Consider the following 23,202-nt stretch of genomic DNA (forward strand, 5'->3'; position numbering starts at 1 on the left):
ATTTGCATCCTGTGATTATGACAGTTATGATATGTCAACAGATGACATATGCCCCAAAGAAAACTTTCTCCTCTCGGCACCAGCTGCTCTTCACTGTGGCCGTTCCTCCTCGTTTCCCCCCTGAAAATAAGCACTTCCTGTTGTCTCTTGAGCCAAAATCCCTCTACCTCCCATTTAATGTCTTTCATGGATTTTTTGTTTCTCTTCTCCGATACCCTGCCTCTCATTTGGCCTTGGACTGTTACGGGGGGCGACAGAGGGGTTAAGTTTGTTTGATTTAGGATGTCCAGCACTGCCGCCCCCCGCCCTTGGCCCTATGGGGGGATTATGGCGTCACCTGGGGCCCCTGGGGGGGTATTATAAAGCCCCTGTCTGGCCCTCTCCCCTCCGTCAGAGAGGCTAAAAGGTCCACCGGACACTCTGTCTATCCCCGTCTCTACTTTAGCAACACCCCTTTAGCATTGATGCCCACCTCCTCTTGACAACTCATCCCACCTGAGATCTCCACCCACACTCCCACATTATCTCACACCTATGTCTTTGCGACAGGTGGACAGAGGTGGCAAGCGAACGCAGCTGAGCTGACTTTACCAACCCAGTTCACGGCTTGGTAAAGATCCGTTGAGTGGATTCGTCTGTTGACGTTCTGAAATCCTGTTTTGTCTTCGAACTGACTCTCTGGTGTGTTTTTGGTCAGCTGAGTTAGCTGACTACAAAAGGGAGATCCTTTTTTTTTTGTTATTTTTGGCATTTGAAGAGGACTGAAAAGGTACACATTTACCTTTTCCAGACTCACCCTGATTTATTTTTAAAGAATCTTCTTCTTCTGGTGGAGAGCCTCAAGTGAAAGGTCACCATGTGGGAGTTCCGGTCCATGAATTTTTGGCGGGCGGTCTTCGCAGAGTTCTTCGGGACCATGTTCTTTGTATTCTTCGGCATGGGCGCTGCCCTTCGCTGGACCACTGGGCCTCATCATGTCCTTCATGTGGCCCTGTGCTTTGGGCTAGCAGCTGCCACCCTCATCCAGTCCATTGGCCACATCAGCGGCGGCCACATTAACCCTGCCGTCACCTTTGCCTACCTTGTCGGCTCACAGATGTCTCTTTTCCGCGCCATTTTCTACATGGCCGCCCAGTGCCTGGGTGCTGTAGCTGGGGCTGCTGTGCTGTACGGGGTCACACCGGGCAACATGAGGGGAAACATGGCGATGAACACGGTAAGGACCCAATATGGACGTTGCTGAAAACAAGGAGAGCAATGATGGATGAGGCAAAAGTAAATTTCATCCATGGCATACATTTTAGAGTTTAGGAGAATTAGGATTAAGGTTAGTTTAGTTCATTTAGGTTTGTTTCATAAGTCAAACCAGGCCATCTATTGACACCATGGTTTCAAACACCCTAAAACATAAAATCCATATTTATAATCATGTTCAATAACTGATGATTTTTCTGAAATAAAGGGAAACTCATGTTCACTACAGCTCTGAGACCATGATGTCTTTGAATTATGCAAATATGTTTTTGTCTGTTTGTCTGTCTCCAGCTGCAGCCTGGCATCAGTCTGGGAATGGCCACCACCGTGGAGGTTTTCCTCACCATGCAGCTTGTGGTGTGCATCTTTGCTGTGACTGATGAGAGAAGAAACGGACGCCTGGGATCTGCTGCCCTATCCATCGGCTTCTCCGTCACCATTGGACATCTCATGGGGGTGAGACACATGGACACATAGATATCAAATAATTATTGAATATTTTACAGTACAATACAATAACAAGTGTCTTGTGTTGTAGATGTACTACACCGGTGCTGGGATGAACCCCGCTAGGTCCTTTGCCCCTGCTGTGCTCTTCAGGAACTTCATCAACCACTGGGTAAGACCTGAAACCACACTGAGGACATCAGACTCAGCTGGACTCATAAATGACTGCACTCTGTGTTTACTGATGAATGTTAAAGCTGGTGTTTGCTGCCTGCAGGTGTACTGGGTCGGGCCTATGATAGGAGGTGCCATGGGTGCCCTCCTGTACGATTTCATGCTGTTCCCACGCATGAGAGGTCTGTCCGAGCGCCTGGCCACACTGAAGGGCAGTCGGCCCCCTGAGAGCGAGACCCAGCAGGACACCCGCGGGGAGCCCATCGAGCTCAAGACGCAAGCCCTATAAACCTGCCCCTGCCCCCTTCTCCGACCGGGGCCGAGGGATGAGGGACAAGGCCCTGAGCTACGCCAACCCCACCTCCACCGCCCCCCACCCATGCCTTCACACAACATCACACATACTAACCCAAATACTCACATCTAGACTAACACATGATAAGATTATTCCAGCGCCACTGTAAAAACCGACACACAAACAGGTTCACAACCTCCAACCTCAACACACAACAAGACTCCTCTACCCCCCAGTCCTCACTCTGTATTCTGAACTGGACATTGTGTTTTTGATAAATGGTGACCAGAGCCTGAACCAGCAGCCGCCTCGTCTCCCCCTGCCCGCCTGCTTCCTTCTCCCAACCAGGCCTTCATCTGTGCCTCCAAGGAGCGTGGAAACCCTGTAACTGAGCAGAGAGGTTTAGGGAGGCAGGTGTTGGAAAGGGGGGAGACTGAGGGCAGGATGAGGGTGAGGCGGGGATGTGGGTATGATATGAGAAGGGTAAGAGGGCATGGGGCAGGTGAGGGTGGAGTAAAGGGTTGGGGGTTGGGGGTTGGGTAGGGTAGAGAGGGCAACACTCTGGGTTTGTGGTCGTTTCAAGTTGGGTTAGACCAGTGAAGATGGGCATGCTTTTCATTATTCATCTGAATTTATCTCCATTTTAGTTTTTTTTAGGTTCATTTTGTTTTCTGCACTTCAGACACAAGACGTGGATGTATGATACCATTAGATTTTACCAGGGTTTCACTATTTTCAATCACTACATTTTATCTGTGGGTTTGTGTTTGTGTGTGTGTGTGTGTGTGTGTGTGTGTGTGTGTGTGGATACCTCTGCAGTATGTGTGTGTGCAAGTGTGTGCGTGAGAGTGAGCGTGTGCATGTGTGTGCGCCTGCCTGTGCGTATGAGTGTGTTTGCAAGTGAGTGCGTATATGTGTGTATGTGTGTGATCAAGATTGCAGATACAGTACTTTTTATTTCGTTTTATTTTCATTACCGCTCTCCTGTTTCGTACCATTACCTGTGTTCATTTTGTCATCAATTTTTAAGACATGATCATTTCTCCTCCCCTCACTGTGGTATTTGCTATGATACTCATTTTTACATAAACCATCTGCTTTTTTGTTCTGCACCAGCGCAATCCAAAGGAAATGTTGTATCCCAGACTTTGATAGTAGGTCTGTTCACTGCAGATCGGCTGTGCAAGCTTTACATTGAGTCTCCTTTTATTATTTGATCCTTACTGGGAGCACAAGGCGTTTCAATAAACATTTCAATGATAATGAACATAAAAACTTGATAGGAGGTTTGGCTCATTTTTCTTGAAACTTTGCACTTGCTTGTGGAGTTGCTGGGGATGGAGGAAAACGTTGGCTGCAATGAGCCATTTTGGCCAGAAGAGGGCGAAAAGAACACATGTCAGACTGACATTTAAAACTTGAATTAGTTGAAGGATGATGAATTATTTCTGGACAAAAATGAATCATAACAGGCGACAGTTCACAGTGACAAGTGCGCTTTAAGAAAATAAAATGCTGTGATAGGTTACATTAGTTCGAGGTATGTAGGGAGACGTGGTTAAGGGAGGGGCTGTTTGGGTAAGACAGGGTTCACCCAAAGGCGTATTATTGCTCATATTTGAGAAGAAGATAAGTTTAAAACTGACACATTCATTTATCGTTCACTGTCTTCTGTTCTTGTGCATCACAGCTGATAAGCTACAGCACGACTCCACCTCCAGCACCCTGACAAAACAAAGACAGTTGCAGGATGAGTCTGGTGACGGTCCACATTTGTCTCAACAAATCCCACGAAAATATCAAAACAACAATGATTTGATTCTGCCATCAAGTATCGTCCGTGTAGCCAAAGCCTGGTCTATATTATTCCTCTGTGCCAAAGATCTCCACTCTTGTATAAAAGCTATAAATAAAACACTTCAGTAAGCCACATTATTGCGCTGGGTCCCTTCATTGTGATGAAACTGGACACTGTATTTTATTTTGAGGAAATCCCATATACACCATCCTGCTGCTGGAAGTCACAAGAGCACAAATACTATCCATCCGCTGCTGAAAATAGTCCCCAACAAATATAATATTTAATCCCATTTGAGAAAAAGTTTCCTAAAAACCACTGTGCCCAGCTTTAGGATACTATTCAGTCTTTAAAAAAAGAAACTACTTATGTTGGCTTACTGTTTTTAAGATTTACATCTGCGTTAAGAATGGCTTGAAACCAGTAATATTTATCATACATCATAAATATGAAGCAATAGTCTGCACCTGGTTAGCTTAGCTTAGCATAAGGACTGGAAACAGGGGGAAACAGCTAGCCTGGCTTTGCCCAAATGTAACATAATCCACCTAACAGCTTCTCTGCATGTTAGATCTTGTTTGTTTAATCTGTACAAAAACCAAAGTGTAAAAATGATCATTTGCTGTTTCACTGTGCTAAAAGCTTTGGCCAGGAGCAGTTACCAGGTAACCAGTGGAGACTTCCAGCCAAGAAATAAGAGTCCTTCACTTCAACACTTCTGTCAGTCCATCAGCAAAATGTGTCTTATGTGACTCATGTGTGACTCTGCAGGCTCCTGGTTGTGTCATGCAGCAGCTGTCCCACAAATCTTAACCACAGTTACTGTAATTCCACCACACTCAGATAACAATAGCATGTCTTAGAAATACTCCTTTTATTTTGCATATTTGTTTTAAATGTGATGTATGGCTTGGTTTACGACTACTAAGGTGGTGCCACAGCACCGTGAGACTCCAGTATCATCGCTAAAGCGTCCGTCTGTTTTCTGCAGCTGGGAGAAAAAACAAAGAAACAACTCTGACCAGTACAATGGGCTGGAAAAGGAGCTCGGTCCTGACACTGGCATATACTGCATCGCTCTATTTCTCTCTCACTCACACACACACACAGACACAGACACCAAATACACTCACGCATATTCAGTAACAACATACATCTTGACACCTACACCCAAACACAGTTACTTGATATGTATTGACAACTTTGTAATTTAAGTATCATAAACCCAAACAGTCCCCAAAGAGCGAATCCAGACAAAGTTACAGGTCTAAAATAGCCTAATAAGCGGCCGCAGGAATTCCGTGTGATGACTGCCGTGTTTTACGTGTTAACAAAGTCTTACTCTGGGTAATGTTCTAGCAGTAGCAATAGAAAAACAAAATACCAGTGTTGGCTACCTTATTCATGCTCATCCTTTATCATCATAATTGCATATTCTGTTAAACTGTGATTATCGCCGTGTAATGACTTGCCAGCGGTAGATAAAAGGAACAAAAGGGAATACAATAAACATTTTGTTCATTTGAGATGAGGGACTCATAAAAACAACAAACTGAACCAGGTACAGTGAGAGAGAGATCTCTAAGGCCATAGAGAGAAAGGTAACCTTGAAGAGGAGGTAATTGGACCTGTGTTTCTGAAAGAGGAACTGGCTCTCTGCTTGGCTAATGTCCAGCATTCATCTCAGTACCTTTGGAGAAACTGCAGCCGCAGCATCATGTCAAACAGACATATTTCACATTGTCTTTACCCGTCCACTCTCCAGGAGTCAGCCTGCCTCCAGCCTCAGCGCCGAGGCTCGGGGGTGAGAGAGAGAAACGTCCAGAGATGACCAGTTGCGTCACTCCAGTCCCGAATTCTTATGAAAAACATTCAGATCGTATGCTGATGACGGTAGCAGTAGAACATTTTCATTAACTATTACAACAATAATATATATAAAAAACAGGAATGAGAGTGCTTCCTAAAAGCCCTTTTTATCACATCACACCCTCTTCCTGGTTTTCCAGTCTCATCCTGATGATGTCACAGGTCAACAGTCACACTGTTTTGAATCATCAGTTCAGCGGCTCCACCCGGCGCTGCTCACTGCATGCGGTCGGGCTGGTGCAGAGGGTAGTGGAGGAAGGCCTGCGGGGCGGCAGGCATACTGGTGAGGGCAGCCAGAGGAGGGTGGATGCCAGCCGGAGGGGTCGGGGATGCGGTGAGAGCGGGCGCCGGAGTGCTGGGGGAGAAGCTGTAGCTGAGGTAGCCAGCAGAGGGCGACGGTGAAGGGGTGTAGGGGTACTGCTCCAGTCCTGTGGGGGCGTAGTGGCTGTAGGCGGAGCTGTAGTCCAGGTAAGGGGAGGCGAGCCCTGCTGCTGTGGGGCTGAGCTGGGACTGCAGCACCAGGCTGGGCTGGAGGAAGGCCTGGGGGTAGACGTACTGCTGGGCCAGCCTGGACAGACAGAGGAACAAGGGTTAGCATTCGAGATTACATGAATAACCAGCCAAATATCTGTTTTTTGGAGAAATGAAGATAATCAGCAAGTCAACTTCGTGAGCAAAAACTGTAGTTCGAGCTTCTCAAATGTGAATATTTGCGGATTTACTGTAACCTTCGCTGAACATCCTGGGGTTTTAGACTGTGGGTCGGTAGCTTAACAGAAATTTCCATAACAAACTTCCGTAACAAACAGCCGTTAAAGACAACAGAATCCACCCCCTCTGACAGCACCCACCTCCCCCACCTTGTTTCAGAGCTTGCCATCGGGGTCCTGCCCTCAAAACCAACAGAAACAAACACACTCATGCCCTCAGCCATTTCACTGCTACACTCCACGCTTGGTAAACACTGCTTTGCTTTAATTTCAGTGGCACTCTGCGTCTTTACTTCTCATTATAGATGTATTTAATTGCCTTATATTGTTTTATGTTGTGTGTTATTACTGTTTTACTGCTGCATAACCAATTGGCCCTCAGGGGACAAATAAAGTTCTACTTGACTTGACCACTTAATTAAGAAAATAATGGTCAGATTAATTGATAGTGAAAACAATAATCATTAGCTGCAGCCCTCCTCTTGACTGCACATGCAAATAAACTTTATGCTCATAGATACACAGCGGAGGGCAAACCTGGGAAGCAGCATTTTTTGTGTGTTTATATATAAATATACTCATCACTCTCTCTCACTCAACAACCTTTAGAAATGTCTTTGAACTTTATTTTGGATTTCACTTTCAGCTTCTTTTTTTGTAATACCTGACCCATCTGGCATCTCCTCAGACATCACGATGCACAGATACGGAGAGTTAAACGATATCATTTCAAAAATCTTATAAAGATGTCATTACATTTAAAGAAATACACATATATTTAGTAGTATGTTGTGATTAGTCTGTATATTATGTGATTTTATTTTTTCTATCTCTAAATGACTTTTGTTGTCGAGACAATGACAATAAAGTTTTCTTGAATCTTACTTTTCTACCTATGATCATTGTCAGCCACTTGATGCTGTATTTCTCATTTTGTCTGCTTCATATTTTCCTTTTTTTGGTTTGAAAATGAATTTTTCGCTGGCAGGACACTTGAGCTTTTCTGCTGGAGGATCATTTTCTTTGTTTTCAAGCCGTCAGTGCAGTTATATGTGCAAAGCTAATGCTAGGCTAAGCCTCGAGAATAAATACATGTGATACAGTTTCACACACAGGCGTGGCCACATTCATGTCTGTGTCTGAATATCTGACAACAAGTCAGCAAAATCTGATTATTGTCTATTCAGAGCCGTCGCTCAGTCTTCTCCATGAGATCCGTTATGATTATTGAGTGTCATATAACCTACAGCAGCAACCTGAGACGGACACACGCAGTCAGAGTCGGAGGTGTGTGTTTAAACACAAACAAACAGGCAGTCACCGCTTCTTCTCTTTACATCCCAACATTAAAAACCTGAGTCTTATAAAGGCATCCTCCTCCTCCTCCTTCTTTAAGAGCAATTATCAGCACTGTTGCCTTAAAATAGACCTTTTCCCTGGTGTTTAAGTTTAATTAGCTCGCTGTCTGAGAAATGTTCAAAAGGAAATGCTTTGTTCCAAATGAAAAATCATCAATTTAAAAATGGACACTCAATAACAAGCCATGACTTTGAATGACAACTGCTTTTATTTCTGAACTGAATAATCAATGTTTTTTGCTCTACAATGAGGTCTCTGCATTTAAAGCCTGCGCGCACACTCACACACACACACACACACACACACACACACACACACACATTCTGCCACAACAGATGCAGTGTATGAGACTGTTGATACTCGGAGCCACAGCAATAATGAGAGAGAGAAGCGCTCTACTGTCCTCCTGTATTCAGTCATGCCCTTGCCTGAGGCTGCCCACTTAACCTGAACTGCCTCAGTTACATCTGGCAACAGCAACAGCGATCATATCAGAGGAACTAGGTTATGCAGCTGCGCTTAAGTAAAAACAACAGAACATGACAGTATTTAACACTTAGGCTGCCGTGATCAGCGCCTACAGTCAGAGCCATTACCCTGACGGTAACCTTGTCACTGAGTCTGAACAGGTGATCAGAGCAGGGAGGTGGCCTCCTGCTGCTGCTGCTGCTTACCCCTAAACAGAGCAGGAGCAGGGATCAGGTGTGCTGACACAACAAACAGTGGGCCTGGGCCTGTTCGCACCCACGCTGCTGTATACACAACACACACAGGCACACACCAGTGTGTACATGGCTGCATGGCTGACAGCACACTCCCGTTTTCAACTAATTCAGCCCGACTAAAAAACACTGAAGCCATCTGAGACTGAGCTCGAGTGAAATATTTATTTTAAGACACCACGTCTGAACAAGAACTTCAAATAAACGTTTCCAGGATTTTCTCTTCGTCTCAAACTTAAAGGAAAAGTTCATGTGGTTCATTTTGGGAGATTTCGTTTCATGGCAAAAGTTCAAAGCCAAGATCCTGTACAACAGAACTTCACTTGTTGCTGCAGCAGTGAGAAAATAACCTGCTGCAGCTTTAACACAATGGTCCAAAGGTGCAATTCTTACAGCTGTCAAAAACCCTGACAGACTCTCTCTTACGAAACAGGGATCTCTCAGTGAATTCAGACTATGTCTATATGGTCTCCTGATGAAAAGATTATTTCTTTCAGCTTCATCTGCACCAGGAGCAGAAGTTACGCAAAACAAAGTCAGCTGGACAATGAAGTCAAATAACAAATCCACAAACCCTATAATCATGTTTGGTTTCCTTCATAGACGCCTGACACTTAATCATAAACAAAGTTGCGTTTCTGATTTTACAACAAATGGATCCGTCCGTTACTGCGTCTTCGATTATGCTAAGTTCTGTAATATTTGTAGAATACTAACAACCTTGAGGTAGATCAGGCAGTCTATATGCAGCCTGAGAGGTGAAATTCAGGGCATAAAAAGTACAAAGGTACTCGATACCGCTTGAAAATGTTATTGCAGTAAGTGCTTGTTAATAACTGAAGGCGACTCAGATGAATGTTTAAAATTTTATCAACTCCTCTTTTCTCACATCTAGATTTTGGCAGCTGGAAATTCACACTGTTTACAGAGATTTTAGTGTGTAAATAGACTCAAAACTATGAAGCGTGTGTGGAGGCAAAAATCAACACTTTCCCATTTTATATTAACAGGAAATGATGCAACACAAGCGCTGACGGCCATAAATCAAACTGCGACTTTAGAATGAACAATGCCAAACGTCCTTCACAAAGAGAAGATAAAGATAAAGGTGTTTCTAAAGATTTAAGACTTGTTTTTCGTTGCACTGCTCACAACAGCTCATTCAAAAATCAAGTATTTTTAGTGCAGACGGTGCAGAGCAGACTGCCTCCACTATATGTATTATTATTATCATTACTGTACTTAATGTTATGTCTTCTTTTCTCGTGTGAACACAGTTAAGACTCACTTTGAACGCGGCCGCTCGATTGACGCTGTAAAGACCATGAAAACATGTTTAACTGCGTACTTTTTAATGACAGATTTTCTAAATGAGATTTTGAGCTGAACACTCTAAATGTCAGTTTATCTTTTTATAAGATCATGTCGGTTTGGTTTGATCAGATTTGATTGACAGTCGCCCGGCAACATGTGCAAACGACCCCACAGCTGTCATCACATTTTATTCAAATGCTGCTGCACAGAAATACGTTAGCATCAGCAGCTGAGCCGTGTCCCAATTTAAACCAATTTAAACTGTTTTCAGAAAATTGCATGTTCATGTCGGACCCCCATCAGCTGGAGTAAGGAGCTGAAAGTAGGTTTTCAGGGCGAGATCTGGCCAAGAAAACAGCATCGAAGACGACAAACGCAAAACCTGCAGACTAATGACATACAGCAACACATAAAGTCAAAGCACAGCTGAAGCTAATATCGCCCTGACCCCTCTGTATCCCTTCCCTCCTCGCTCGCGCTCCGTCAGTCTCTCCCAGAGCAGAAGTGCAGTGTCATTCCCACGGCTGTGTGCCGCTGCCTGCCAGCCTGCCTGCCTGTGCACCGGCCTGACTGATCCAATGTGACAGCGGCATCGTACGAGAGGGAGCTGTGCCTCGCCTCTCTCCTCCCAGAGCTTGGCATCATCGCTGGCTGTCAGACACACATTTTTTTATATATACTGACACGGACATGCACGCAAAACACTCACACACAAACAGAAATCACGAATCACACATGCAGAAAACCTGCAAGACTGAAAGAAACGAGTATAATACACACTTGTGTGCAGTCAGCTAAGCAGCTTAGAAAGGGATGTGGATAAGTGTGTGTGTGTGTGTGTGTGTGTGTGTGTGTGGTGAGTGGGGGGTTCAGTCATAACAGGGCTAATTGGCGCAGCTGCATTGGTGTACGCTTACTAACAGACCCACGAGAGCAGAATAACCTCCACCGACTCCACTCTCCCTCCCCTCTTTGGCTTTACTCCGTCACAGCCAGCTTCCTCTGCACTCCTCCTCACTGTCCTTCCTCAAAAACCAGGCAGAGGGATGACAAGAGATGGGATATGCTGAATGAAATGAAAGAAAGAAAAAAAAAGACCCCAAAACATCTGCAGGTTTTTGTTTTTTTTTGGTTGTTGTTGTTGTTTGTTGAGATTGTGAGCGGGAGGGCGAGGAGGAGGGAGAGATGCTGAGAGGTGAAGGATCAGCCATCATATCCCTCATGCCTTAGGACAGCCACGCTTTTAATAGTTCAGATCAGGGAGTGAGGAGGGTGAGTCAGTCAAAGAGACAAACACACAGCGGAGGAGACGCACACACGACCCTCTGTCCTCTCCCGATACACACACACACACACACACACGCACACATGTGGCTTGAGGCAGGGTGAGAGATAGAAAGGCCAACATCAGCACTGGACACTCAGCTCTACTGTCAGCAACCAAGAAAGACATTTAAATTAATATATTATCACAGGGCTGCATGAAAGTGTGCATTCAGTGGGATGTTTACTGAATATTACCATGACAGCGTACTTCATGATCATCTCAATCTGCCTCCTCGCATGTGCTAAAAGATGCAAACCCTACAATCAAAAGGCCGCGCTGGCAGTGCAACGTAATCTAAGTCTTTTCAGTCTCACTTTCACTTGTTGCATGACTGTTGCTCGTCCTACAAGCATTCAAAAACATCCAGTTCACATCAGCAAGGAACTCGCCGATAAAAAAAAAAGAGCAGATGCTAGATTTAGATAAGCTTTTATCGAGTTAGGAGAAAGCAGCTGTTTGCTCATCACGAGTCTGCAGCTGCAGCACAGCAAAAAGTCACTTCCTTTATTGAGAAGCAGTTCATAAAAACTCAATAAATGGCTTAAAATGCATTATAATGTAGTTGTGAGCAGTTTACATTGACATTTAATAATGTCAACAAAGACACGTCCTGATGAAACACCTGGAGCTGCTGTAGAGACACATGTCCTGTATGAATTATGATGTTTTCATTCATTAATAAATAGATATAATGAGTTATCTCTGAGGTCAAGAATGAACCCTGCCTTTACTACAGTGTATATGTACTACTATGGTGTATATTTACTTTACTATGGTGTATATAAATGTATTATTTATACTGCATTTTTATACAGAATTTTTCTACTTCTGCTGTTATTATATTCTTCTTTTTCTTCTTCTTCCTTTTGTTATTATTATTACTATATACTACTATATATTACTATATACAATTACTACTCTATATATTACTATATATTATTACTATTAGTTTTAGCAGTAGTAGTATTCTAGTATTCTATTACTGTTACTGAATGTAGAATGAAAGATATTTTTTGACTGCAATTGACCCAATTTCCCCTCAGGGGTCAATAAATATTGATTCTGATGACTGAAGTTCAGCGTGTCTTTATGAGTATTGAACACATAGATAAACATTTTTAACCCCACCTGCCTATTAACAGTTAATATGCAGTATTACACTGTGTTATCACTCATTCATTAAGGGCGTATACAGAAGTTACGGAGTGAAGTGGAGCAGGAGAGTTTAGTGTTGAAATGACTGAACAACAAACGCCAAAAAACTGCAAAAGAGACAAGATGCAAAAATGCAAATGCAGATCAAAACGTGTGTCATCTGCTAACAGACAGCTGAACAAAGCGGGAGCTTTCTGTGCCGTGAAAAGCTTCCAACATGACCTTTTTTTTTTTTTTTTATTGTTTTTCAAATTAGGTTTTTCATCCGACAGAAGTGGCTCTCCTAATTGGGTCCCTGGGTAAGAGAAATATACACCTGAGAGTTCCCCGTCTGCCTACAGCCCTCGACAGACAGAGAGTAATGACTGCAGGCTGAGACTGAGGAGGAAAGAGAAAGTAAGATCATTTAGAGAATCAAGAGACGTCGAGAGAAAGCAGTCAAGGACGCGAGCGTGTTAAAGGAGTCGACGTGCTTTAAGATTCGCTCCATCATAACTGCGTTTCACACGCAGAGACCCGCTCCAGCGTCTCGTCTGCCACCGGCCCTGAAGCTTCGCTGAACCCAGCCACAGCTACACCCGGCCACAGGTGTGCTGTTAGTCTGCGGCGCCCCCCTCCTCCATCCTCCCCCTGTGTGTTCCACTGCTTCAACAGGAAGCACCCCCACCACAGCCGCCCCTCCACCTTGAGCAGCCTCACCACACATCCCTCTCCTTCCTCTCCTTTCTTTCTCTCAAAAAATAAACACCAGAATGATTTTTAAGAAGAAAAAAAAAGAAGAAGAAGAATTTCACTTCTGCCAAGCGCTGACGTTGGGTGCTAAAGGCAGACAGCAGGCAGCCATGGGCGACAGATGTCCCCCTCCCCTTCCCTTGAATGAGAACATCCCTCTCCTCCTCCTCCTCCTCCCCCTCCCCCAGACTCAGCTGTACCTCAAAGCCACGTTTGGCATCAGCCCGTCCTCTGTCCTCTTAAAACTTCAAGCAAATACACCCCAGCAGCAGACAGAGCTGTGCTTTGTTTGAGTTTATCTTTGCTATTTGCTGCTCACTGTGAGTGCGTCTGACAGACAGAAGCCATGTGTGAGTGTCAGACCCTGAAGCCCCCCCAGAAGGCCCACAGCGGGGAAGACGGAAGGGGTCTAACAGAAGACCTGCAGACATGTTTAGGTTTGACATTTAAAGGAACAGTTTAACTTTTCTTGCTCTTTTAGATGAGAATATTGATACCACTCTCACATCTCAATACATATGAAGCTACAGCTTAGCTTTGTTAGCTTAGCTTCACAAAACATCTGGAAACAGAGGGAAACAGCTTGCCTAGCCCGACTCTGTCCAAAGCAAGCAAAATCCACCTACGAGCTCCTCCAAAGGTTCCTAATTGACATGTTTGAGTCACAGCAAAGAACATTTAATGGTTTCAGGCTCTCAAATGTTAAGATTTTATCTGCTATCAAAATCTGACTCACAACCACATCTGGTAAATTCTAGGACTACTAAATCCAGTTTTTCAGCTCAGTTTGTCTATTTATTCACCTTTTTGTTCCTGTGTTTTGTATGTTTTCATTGTCCTTGAAATGTTCTTGCATGAATATCAGCTTACATCAAAACCAACAACCGATGGCATAATATACATGTGATTGACTTGTGTTCGTGAGTGTGTGTCTGCTCACAAAAAAAATGCACAATAAAAAAAAAAAAAAATTCAAACAGTGCGTCACTGTTCACACCACAGAAATTTTGTGAGGGGCTGAAAAGGCTCCTGTTCTTTATCAGCAGCACAGAGCTGTTTAAAACATCTTGAAGTCGTTCCTAAAATAAAACTCCTTCATTTTGCCAAGAAATGTTTCAAACTGACTGCAGTCATACTGATCATGTCAAAGACACGCCGAGCCTCGGAGCAGAGAGATCAGAGCTGGACAGATGTGCCCTTCGCATGGACAGAAACTGAAAAACATAAAGATTTGAGAGGCTGTATGTTTATTTATCCCTCATCTAGGACTTAAAGCACAGAGGCTCGTCAGTTCATTTAAAGAGTCCATTTGACCCCAGACCTCCTTCAGGTAAAATCATCCTCATTAGTTAGCTGTTCAATTAACATGTAGGTGCAGAGACAAATAACGGTGACAGGAATTCAACTCAGAGAGTTTCCAGTTGAGAAAAAGCGAGTCTGCCATTCACACAAGGCAGCTGTGCCACTTCTGAGATCTCCTGAGGTTAAAGTTTCAAAAATCGGTATCGCTTCTTCTTCTTCTACAACTGATTTTTCTCTAAATACACCATCAAAGAATCAAACTGACGCCCATCATAAACAGGTCGTTTGGGTAGATTTCCTCTTCACACAAGCAAAGTGTCTTTTCTGTTTAGAGGATTTGCTTCTTTTCTCTATTTTTATTGTCAACTGAATATCTTTGTGTTTCAGACTGTGGAAAATCATGATTTTTTTAACTATGTTCTGATATTTTATTGACTATATGATTTATGAATTAATCAAAATAGGATTGACAGATTAATTGGTAATAAATCCTTTGGTGCAGACCAAAATTCATTGTAGTTAAAATTTAACTCAGAGATAAATTAAAAATTATCTTCTCCGAAAATAAAAGGGGGTTAACATTTCAACATGATTAAGCTTGATTATAAAAAGTCCTCAACACTTTATCAATGAACATTTTTATTTGTGCTTTCCAAAGGCAGCTCAGTCTACCATTGGTCTGTAGGTCTGAGCGAATCGTGTCACTGTGCAGCTATTTTCTCCATCAGTCAAGCTGCTGATCCTTTCCTTGATTGATTAATTGTTAAAATGTCAGAAAATAGTGAAAAATGCAAACAGAAATAAATCCGACAGAGACGTGTAGCTCAAACACACGTCTGTTAGAAACATCTCAATGGTCGCGTCTGTAGGCGTTTCGACTCTGATAAGCGAAGCGCCACCTTCTGTGCGTGTTTGCCTTCCGGGTGTGTTAGTCAGTTAGTCGCCTTTCCTGGTGATCTTCTGTTTTCCTCTTTTGTTTCAGTTTGCGAGGCGCTAAAGCCGCGACTCTTCCTGGAAGCAGAGATTAAAAAGACCGAGTCCCTCTGCTTCACTGTGGGAGACTTTCAATCAACCCTCATCACTCATTCATAGACTCATCTGGGTCAGCCTCAATTCCCTCATCACTCATTCAGAAATTGAGGACTGCAATATTAATAGCACTCAGAACAGTTGAGGTTTTTAATGGACTTTTCTGTCGCCGCAGGATCAGAACTTGTCAGCCTGGAGAAAGTTAGCGCGAGGAGCTCTTTTCCAAAACACTACATCATGCATATTCCTTAGAAATGCCTCTAAAATACTGAAGATCAAGCCTTTTGTGTCAACCAAAGACCGAATCAGGTTTTCCTCAAAGAAAGCAGCAGACAGCTGAGACGCTGGTGGACATCATCCTGCAGCAGTCGAACACCGAGGATCTGAGTCAACCCTCGGTCCGCGTTCGACTGGGTTGGCTCTGTTAGAGACTAACAGCCTGGGAATGAATCACCCCCATGTTTCACTCAGGAACTGAGTCATTAAGGTTTCCTTTCTGTGCTCACAATGAAACTCCAGGAGTCTGGATGAGGAGACAAAACGTCCATCACAGGTGGATTACAGCAAGGTTACAAGCAGGTCGAGTTCCTGAGAAACCCCCGAGCCTCCCACGATTAATCAATCAAGGGAAAATTAATCATCAACTATTTTTCAAGCAAAAATGTCAAAAATTTGCTGGTTCCAGCTTCTCAAATGTAAGAATTTGCTGCTTTTCCATGTCATTTAAGACAGTAAATGCAGAGTCTTTGGAGTTTGGACTGTGGGTTTGACACAAGAAGCAATCTGAAGACACCGCTTTGTTCACAAGTTTTTGGTATTTTCTACACTAAACAATTAATCAATTAAGAGTGAAACTCAATAATAAAACTAATCGTAAGTTGCTGCTCTTACATATATTAAGTTGACTTTCACATGTGACAAAAAAAAGTGTCAAATCCTCACGTGGCCTAATTCAGTGGTTCTCAAACTTTTTTGTTTTTAAGTGCTACACAAAGTAAAGTAAACCCCTCATCACAGGGTGTCTGAAGAGTTTCGGTCATCCAGATTCTGGTTTTCCCATGAGGGTTGACTCTAAGGTAGCTGGACTTGGTCCTCAGATTGTTTCATTTCAATTGTCTTTAAAAGCCTGAAGATGTCAAACTACACAGTATTTGGCAAAGAAAGAACCAGATATTATAATATAAATAATTCTGTGTTACAGAAAGATCTTCATTCCTCATTTGATGCAGTGCTGCAGATACAGATCCGGTGCAGATTTTGACTCATTCCCCCGCTGATAGCAGCACCACAGTGCTGCAGAGGCATGTATTAGACGAGATCCAGCCCTGTTGTATTCATTTTGTTTCGTTTACTATTAAGCGATATACTGCAGACAGACGGTAGACTACAAATTCAGAGAGAGAGGTGCAGCCGTGAGTTTTTCTTCAACTTCCTTAGCGTTATCTCGGCACCAATCACAGTCCTCATGGTCTCTACGTGGTACTGACATGTACAAGCCTACATCTGTAACCCCTTAACGCTGGACTACGAATTCAGCTCGTGACCACTGAACCACTGGCCTAATACACCCAGAGATATTAAATAGATATGAATGGCATGTTTATGGAAAAAGATGAGAGATAATGGCAGCAGTGCAGTGTGTGTGTGTGTGTGTGTGTGTGGAGCGGAAAGAGAAGGGATGCAGGGAAGTTTGACTAAATGGCTCGTTGCCTCAGTGAAGCCCGAGTCATGCATGAGTGAAATTCAGAATTGAGCTTCTCATGAGTTTAATGGACCAGAAAGAGCGCGAGAGCACAGAAGACACATCAAAACACAACGTACAGATGCAGAAATAACGGCGCAGGGCTGAACACATCGTTGAGTTTAAACAAGCACCATTTGATGCTTTTTCCCCCCTTTTCTTCCACATTGCAGAGTGGCACTAACTACCGCAACCGGAAGCGAGCGCTCACAAATGTCAAGGGCGGAGGAGTGAAATGTGTTGCGGACAAGGAGGCAGCAGGTGTGAGAGAGAGAGAGAGAGAGAGAGAGGTGGAAATAGAGGTATTGATTCTTCTCTGTCTTACCCATATTGCCTCTGAGCCCACATGGGATGGACTTGCTGAACTCCAACAGAGAGACCTGCAGTCGAAGAGAAAGAGAGGAGCAGTGAGGAGGGATATTCAGCGACCGGCAGCACAGGCGACAAGAGAGAGAAGGTAGACAAGAACAGAGTTGATTCTCTGCTTCTCTGCTCGTTTGTTAGCGTGTACACAGGGGGTATCAGAGACCCACTGCTATTCCCTCCAGGGACGTATCCAGAGGGTGGCACCCCATTATCCTAAAGCATGATTGGCTGTGTGCCCAGCGAGAGGCGGGATCTTAGTTCAAACCAACAGACTGGCGATTTTGTTTTCTTTTATATGTAGCTACTCTATGAGGTATGGGACATAAATGTGTTCACAGGGTCGAATTGTGGGGACTCACCTTCCTTATGGGGACAAGGACAAAACCCCGAGTCCCCATAATGTAAATCATTACATATTAGGAGGAAGGCTTGGGTTACGGTTAGCGTACATGTCCAGGAAATGAGTACAAGTCTGTGTAATGTCCCTAAAACAGATGGAAACACAACTGTGTGTGTGTGCCTGTCCATGCCACCCCAGCATAAGTCAGTGCTGCACTTTGGTCGGCCCAGTCAAAAAAGTCTGGGCACGCCACTGAGAGACACACACACACGCACGGACACACTCACGCAAATAATGATGCACTCTACTGCGCACAAACATCTGTGACCTCGCTGCCTCCAGAGTTCACCGGGAATCAGCTGAGGCTGAGTAAGAGAGGAGAAACTTATCCTCCTCCTCCTCTGTGGCCCTCCTCTGACTTCATTTCAACATTCCTCCAGCTACTCATTCCTCTCTTATTTCTCCTTTTACTGCACTGCCATGACTTCATCAGCACTCCTCTTTTGTTCAGCATATATCTAAACGCACATTTCCTTTCTTCGCCCGGACAAAGAGGAGACAGACATGCAGTTATTTCTTGCTCTTAACAGTCCCATCCCCTCTTTCTCTTCTTATTCTCTCCCTCTCCTCTCTGTTCTCTCACACACAATAACAAAATACCAAGCGCTGCCATCTCCCATCAGCCGCATGCTTGGGGAGTTGCGTCGCAGCGCTGGCCCTGGAATAAGGACACACAGTCAGTTGTTGTTGGCGCCGCTGTTTGTCAATCACACCTACACTCGACGGTATTTCAGCCAGCGAGCTTTAAAATGAAGCAGCGAGGGAAAGCTGCTGGTGTGCACCGAGAAGTCGGAGGGGGAGCGCGACACATTTGTGCTGGTGGTTAACGCTGAAAAAGCCCAGCGGCGTGCAAGCTGTGCATTAACTCAAGTACACAGAGACTGAATGCACGGTGGGAATGAGCAGAGACAGTTGGCTGAGAGACAACCAGTGGTCGTAGATGTTTAATCTCACTAACCTCTAATTTCCACATATATTTATCGTTTTTTATTTTTATTTCCTGTCTGCCAGGCAGCGGTGGGTTTCAGTTAATGTCAGTGCAGCATTAAAATAAACTTGCAGAGACTCAACAGTGACCATTTAGCTGCATTCATCATCATTTGGTACCATTCACATCCTCTTCATCACATCCCAGTTGTTTGTCTTCCATGTTTAATCTCCCCAGGACATGCACTGGTTTATGAGTGAAAGCTTCACCCTTTGACAGCAGCATGAAGTCTTATCTTTGATCAACAAATACAAAAAAAACTCATGTTTACTGTGGTGGATTATAGTTTTTGGGCGAGATTCAAGTCCCTGCAAGCTATTGGCTACCTGTAAGTTGGGACAGCGATTTACAAAAATTATTTCTTGCTTTGGAAAATTGTCTTTAATTAAAGGATAAGTCTGGGGCCCGTTTCACCAAATCTGCAACATGCAAGCTGCGACTTGTAATGTGAGATAATATCCTCTCATTAAGATGAACATGGGTTTAATTTGATCCCACATTAACCATCATGCTGCTTTTAATGCTCACTAACACACCGATTCTGCAGCAGAAAACAGTCCTGAACAAATGTACTTTTTACTCCTGATTCAGTCACATTCACAACAAACTACAATACCCATCTGTTAAGGAATTATTCAGCCTCTTTTCAAAAGTGAAACTGTTTGTAGCCTGTTTTTAAAGATTCACTTCTTCGGTAGGAACCAGTGGGGGTTTTTCACAGACAGGGCAGGGAAGTCACCCAGTATTCAGAGATGGTTTTTGGTCTTGTTATGTTTACAACAACAACACAAATATCTGCAACTTTACCTTTTAAGTTAACTTACTGATTTAAAGGTATCTGGCCATAGCGTGACCGAAACACCCTGCTGATAAGATCCTGTGTGTTTAGCAGTGCTCTAACAAACTCACCTGACTGCGAGCTGCGAGGCTTCGCTCCCAGGTACGCCAGGTTCACGTTGGCCTTCCTGCCGTCGATGATGGGGTTTGCGTCTTTGCACGCCCGCTCTGCTGCCCCCCTGTCCACCATGGTCACCTGTTGAGAGAGTCAGCGCGTGAACAGTTAATGTCACTTCAGTTCAAGCTACAAAGCTGCATGTGAAAGCCTCTCTGTCCAGTGTGGAAGGAGTGATTCCAGCATGAGTGCTCCGATGAAGCAACAGACCCAGAGCTGGGCGGCCCTGAGGTAGCTGCTGTCCTTGTCTCTCCTTGGATGATTCAATCTTTTGCTAAATGCGTGAGGAGACACTGACTCCACTTTATGATGGCAGCAATCAGAGTGTTTTAAGGCTTCCAGTGGAGTTTGTGTGGGAGGCAGATTTGTTTTTTCAGACTGGGCTGCAGAGGATGAGAAATCTACCTTGAGGGAGTGAGTTGAGGAGTGGGCAGATTGTAGTGGGAAGGGGTGGTGAAGATTAAGACACACACAGTGCAGCTGCACTGACTATATGAGGTAGACTCCATCACCAATGAATGTGACACTGAAAGTAAAACTACTCCGCTTGCTTTCGCTTTGCGGCATCAGACTCTGGACTCTTGTGCAAACAGAGGCCACGGACGGTTTGAGATGGCAGAGTTTCGAGAGGCTGCTGCAGGGAATTAAGACAGCTGATGGGAAGTCAGGGGTGAAATGATCATGCTGTCCCAAAGCAGGAGAACACAACTCAATGCACACCAGTCACCTGACTGGTTCACTGGCTACGCAGAGGCAGAGATAACATGAGCTGCTTCTCAACACATGAATCCATTTCTTCTCATCTTTCACACACAAACTCAGAGTCACTCACACGAGCAAACAAACCCACCCTGGCAGAGAGGGGGGAAGGGCTGCATGGGAGGAAGTCAAAATGAAACTACTGCAGTCTTATCTTGCACAGCCAACTGACATGTCACACCTCTGTGACCAAAGACTCTCCCCCTTGTCCTCTCTCGGTCTCACACAGCAGAAAGACACACATCTGTCCCCAGATGCAGAAGCTAATTACCATCTCGTGCTCCCCTGCCTGTGTGTCTTGTTTCGGCACAGAAAGCAGCACAGTGCGTCCTCACGCTGTGCACCTTCCTCCACAATGCTCTCCTGTAAACTGTGTGGGTCTAATTTGTACTTCGGGGGCCGCACAGATAATTGATGACACACTTGTAAGAAATAATCTGCCACTCATGCTTCAAGCATGTGACTGCCACCACCCGACACTGAGCATGTCTGCCGCTGGAACAAAGTGGCAGTGTGTCCAGCCTCCGAGGCCCGGGGCAGAAACGCTGCAGGAGCTTGTGATAACCGGGAGATTAAAAAAATACAATTAACCATAAAGATAAAGTCGCTTTAAACTCATTACTGGCTGCAACAGACGCGAACTGGTGTGTTTTCAGCTCCCTGACTATCCAATTAAAGTCAGAGCGGCTGATAAAACCTTCATTAAAGCCCATATTTCACTCTACATGTGTTCAGCTCTTCATTTATTCCGCCAGAAAACAGAAACTTAAATGAACTCACAAAGCCGTATCCTCTGGACTTGCCCGTCTGCTTGTCTGTGATTACCACCGCCTCGTCGATGTCCCCGAAAGTCTCGAAATATTTCCGAAGTGAAGCGTCGTTGGTGTGATACGGCAACCCGCCGACAAAAATCTTGGTGTAAGTCGTGTCTTTCTCCATGGTGGGGTGCATTATTTCTAACGGGACCCCGACCAGCTGTCCTAAAAACAGCGGTGAACTCATGCGGCTTGAGATAAGAAAAAAGACAGGAAGAATAGCGCAAAGAAGAAGCAGCAGAACAACTTTACGCTCCTTGGTCACCGAGCGGCTATAATAACGATGACAGCGCGTCCATGGCTAAACACGCAGCCTCCTGTGGCCTCACGTACAGGTTTGGGATGTATAGTCTTCCTGACAGGTGTCTGGGAACCTCATGTCTCCTGTTCCGGAAAAAAAAAAGTCTTTAAGCTTCGGTGGGCGCGTCTTGCGTGCGCCCACTGCGCGTCTGGTCCAATAGACGGGCGGTGCGTCTTTTCTATTGGCGCATCCCGCCTCCCGCTCCACCCTGCACACGCACGCACGCACGCACGCACACACACATCCACACCCCCAGGAAACCCCCACACAGCAGCTGATATACTTCTGCCAATAAAATGGAGAAACATTTGAATAATTTGCTACCTCCTGCAGTAAAGAGCAGACCACCAAACGTCAGTGTAAAGCTTGGCAGAATATCATTCATAAGGATTCATGGGAGACTTTTTTATTCAACATTTATTTGACATGATTTTCTGAATTAACTGGCTCTACTGTAGCTGATGGGATGGAAGCTGTGTAAGCACTGATCAAAGCAGCTAGAAAGTCAATAAAGGAGAAACTGACGTTTGGACTTAAATCAGGTCCGATTTGTGCCAAGATCTCTGGTTAAATCAGACACCAGATGTCTCATTTTTAATGTATGATTTTATGAAAGCTTTATCTTGTTTTTATTTTTTGTTTTAACTCCCATAACTGCTGTTAGTGGAGCAGTAAAACCTCCATCAGAGGGGTTCCCGCAGGCCGACCCAGGGCCTGGTATTTTGAAGGTTTTCTGTTTGTAAAAAGGTTGTATTTTAATTCTTGTTCTGTCTGTAAAGTTTCAACCGGACTTGTTTGCCATGTTCACCCTCTTGGCTTAGCATGTTAAAGTTCAGCTTAAGCTGATGGGAGTGACATTAGTTCTGCAGGTAATTAGTCAAGAACCACGGTATTAAAAGCTTTAAATTTTGACCTGATAGCAGCTTTTGGTAAAAGGTCAGGGGATTGTTTTTGTCACATAATTATTCATTAAGTTTTTACAATTAATCCTGAAGGAGAAGTGAGTGTGTGCACTAACTGTCATGACAATGCATCTAGTAGTTGTGGAGACTTAACTAAACTTATCTGAAAACCACAAATGTGAATCTCAGAGTCAGCAGGATTCATCGTCTGGGCACCACGAACGCTTGCACAAAATTTCATGGCAATCCATGCAGTGGTTGTTGCCCCTGGCATGGCTAAAGAGACTAAAGATCAGGAAGTTATTAAACAGTGAAACGCATTAAATAATGACTGCATTAAAACAAAAGTGAAACAGAAATGTGCCTTTTTTCTGAGGCTCTGAATGTGTCAGACCATTCCTCCACCTACATAACTGCAGTTTGAAGGATGGAGTGAGTCAGCCAGCAGCAACCTGGCAGCCAAACTCTTAAACTGACAGACACTGTAATTT

General features: G+C 44.3%; 2 protein-coding genes across 2 annotated transcripts; one reads left to right on the forward strand and one right to left on the reverse strand.

Annotated features, from left to right (window-relative positions):
• Positions 1 to 856: 856 nt before the first annotated feature.
• On the forward strand, positions 857 to 2,164 carry mipb (major intrinsic protein of lens fiber b). Its single transcript, XM_076741059.1, has 4 exons — positions 857 to 1,216; positions 1,546 to 1,710; positions 1,793 to 1,873; positions 1,979 to 2,164. Exons 1-4 carry the CDS (start codon positions 857 to 859, stop codon positions 2,162 to 2,164), a joined length of 792 nt encoding a protein of 263 aa, XP_076597174.1.
• A 2,659-nt stretch (positions 2,165 to 4,823) lies between these two features.
• rbm38 (RNA binding motif protein 38) lies at positions 4,824 to 21,940 on the reverse strand. The gene is made up of 4 exons (XM_076742096.1): positions 21,474 to 21,940; positions 19,892 to 20,015; positions 17,554 to 17,608; positions 4,824 to 6,405 (listed from the first exon to the last, which is right to left on the reverse strand). The coding sequence occupies exons 1-4, from the start codon at positions 21,693 to 21,695 to the stop codon at positions 6,054 to 6,056; spliced, it is 753 nt and encodes a 250-aa protein (XP_076598211.1). The 5' UTR covers positions 21,696 to 21,940; the 3' UTR covers positions 4,824 to 6,053.
• Positions 21,941 to 23,202: the final 1,262 nt, after the last annotated feature.

This window comes from Chaetodon auriga, chromosome 10, assembly GCF_051107435.1.
Source record: "Chaetodon auriga isolate fChaAug3 chromosome 10, fChaAug3.hap1, whole genome shotgun sequence".
NCBI classification, from domain to species: Eukaryota; Metazoa; Chordata; class Actinopteri; order Chaetodontiformes; family Chaetodontidae; genus Chaetodon; species Chaetodon auriga.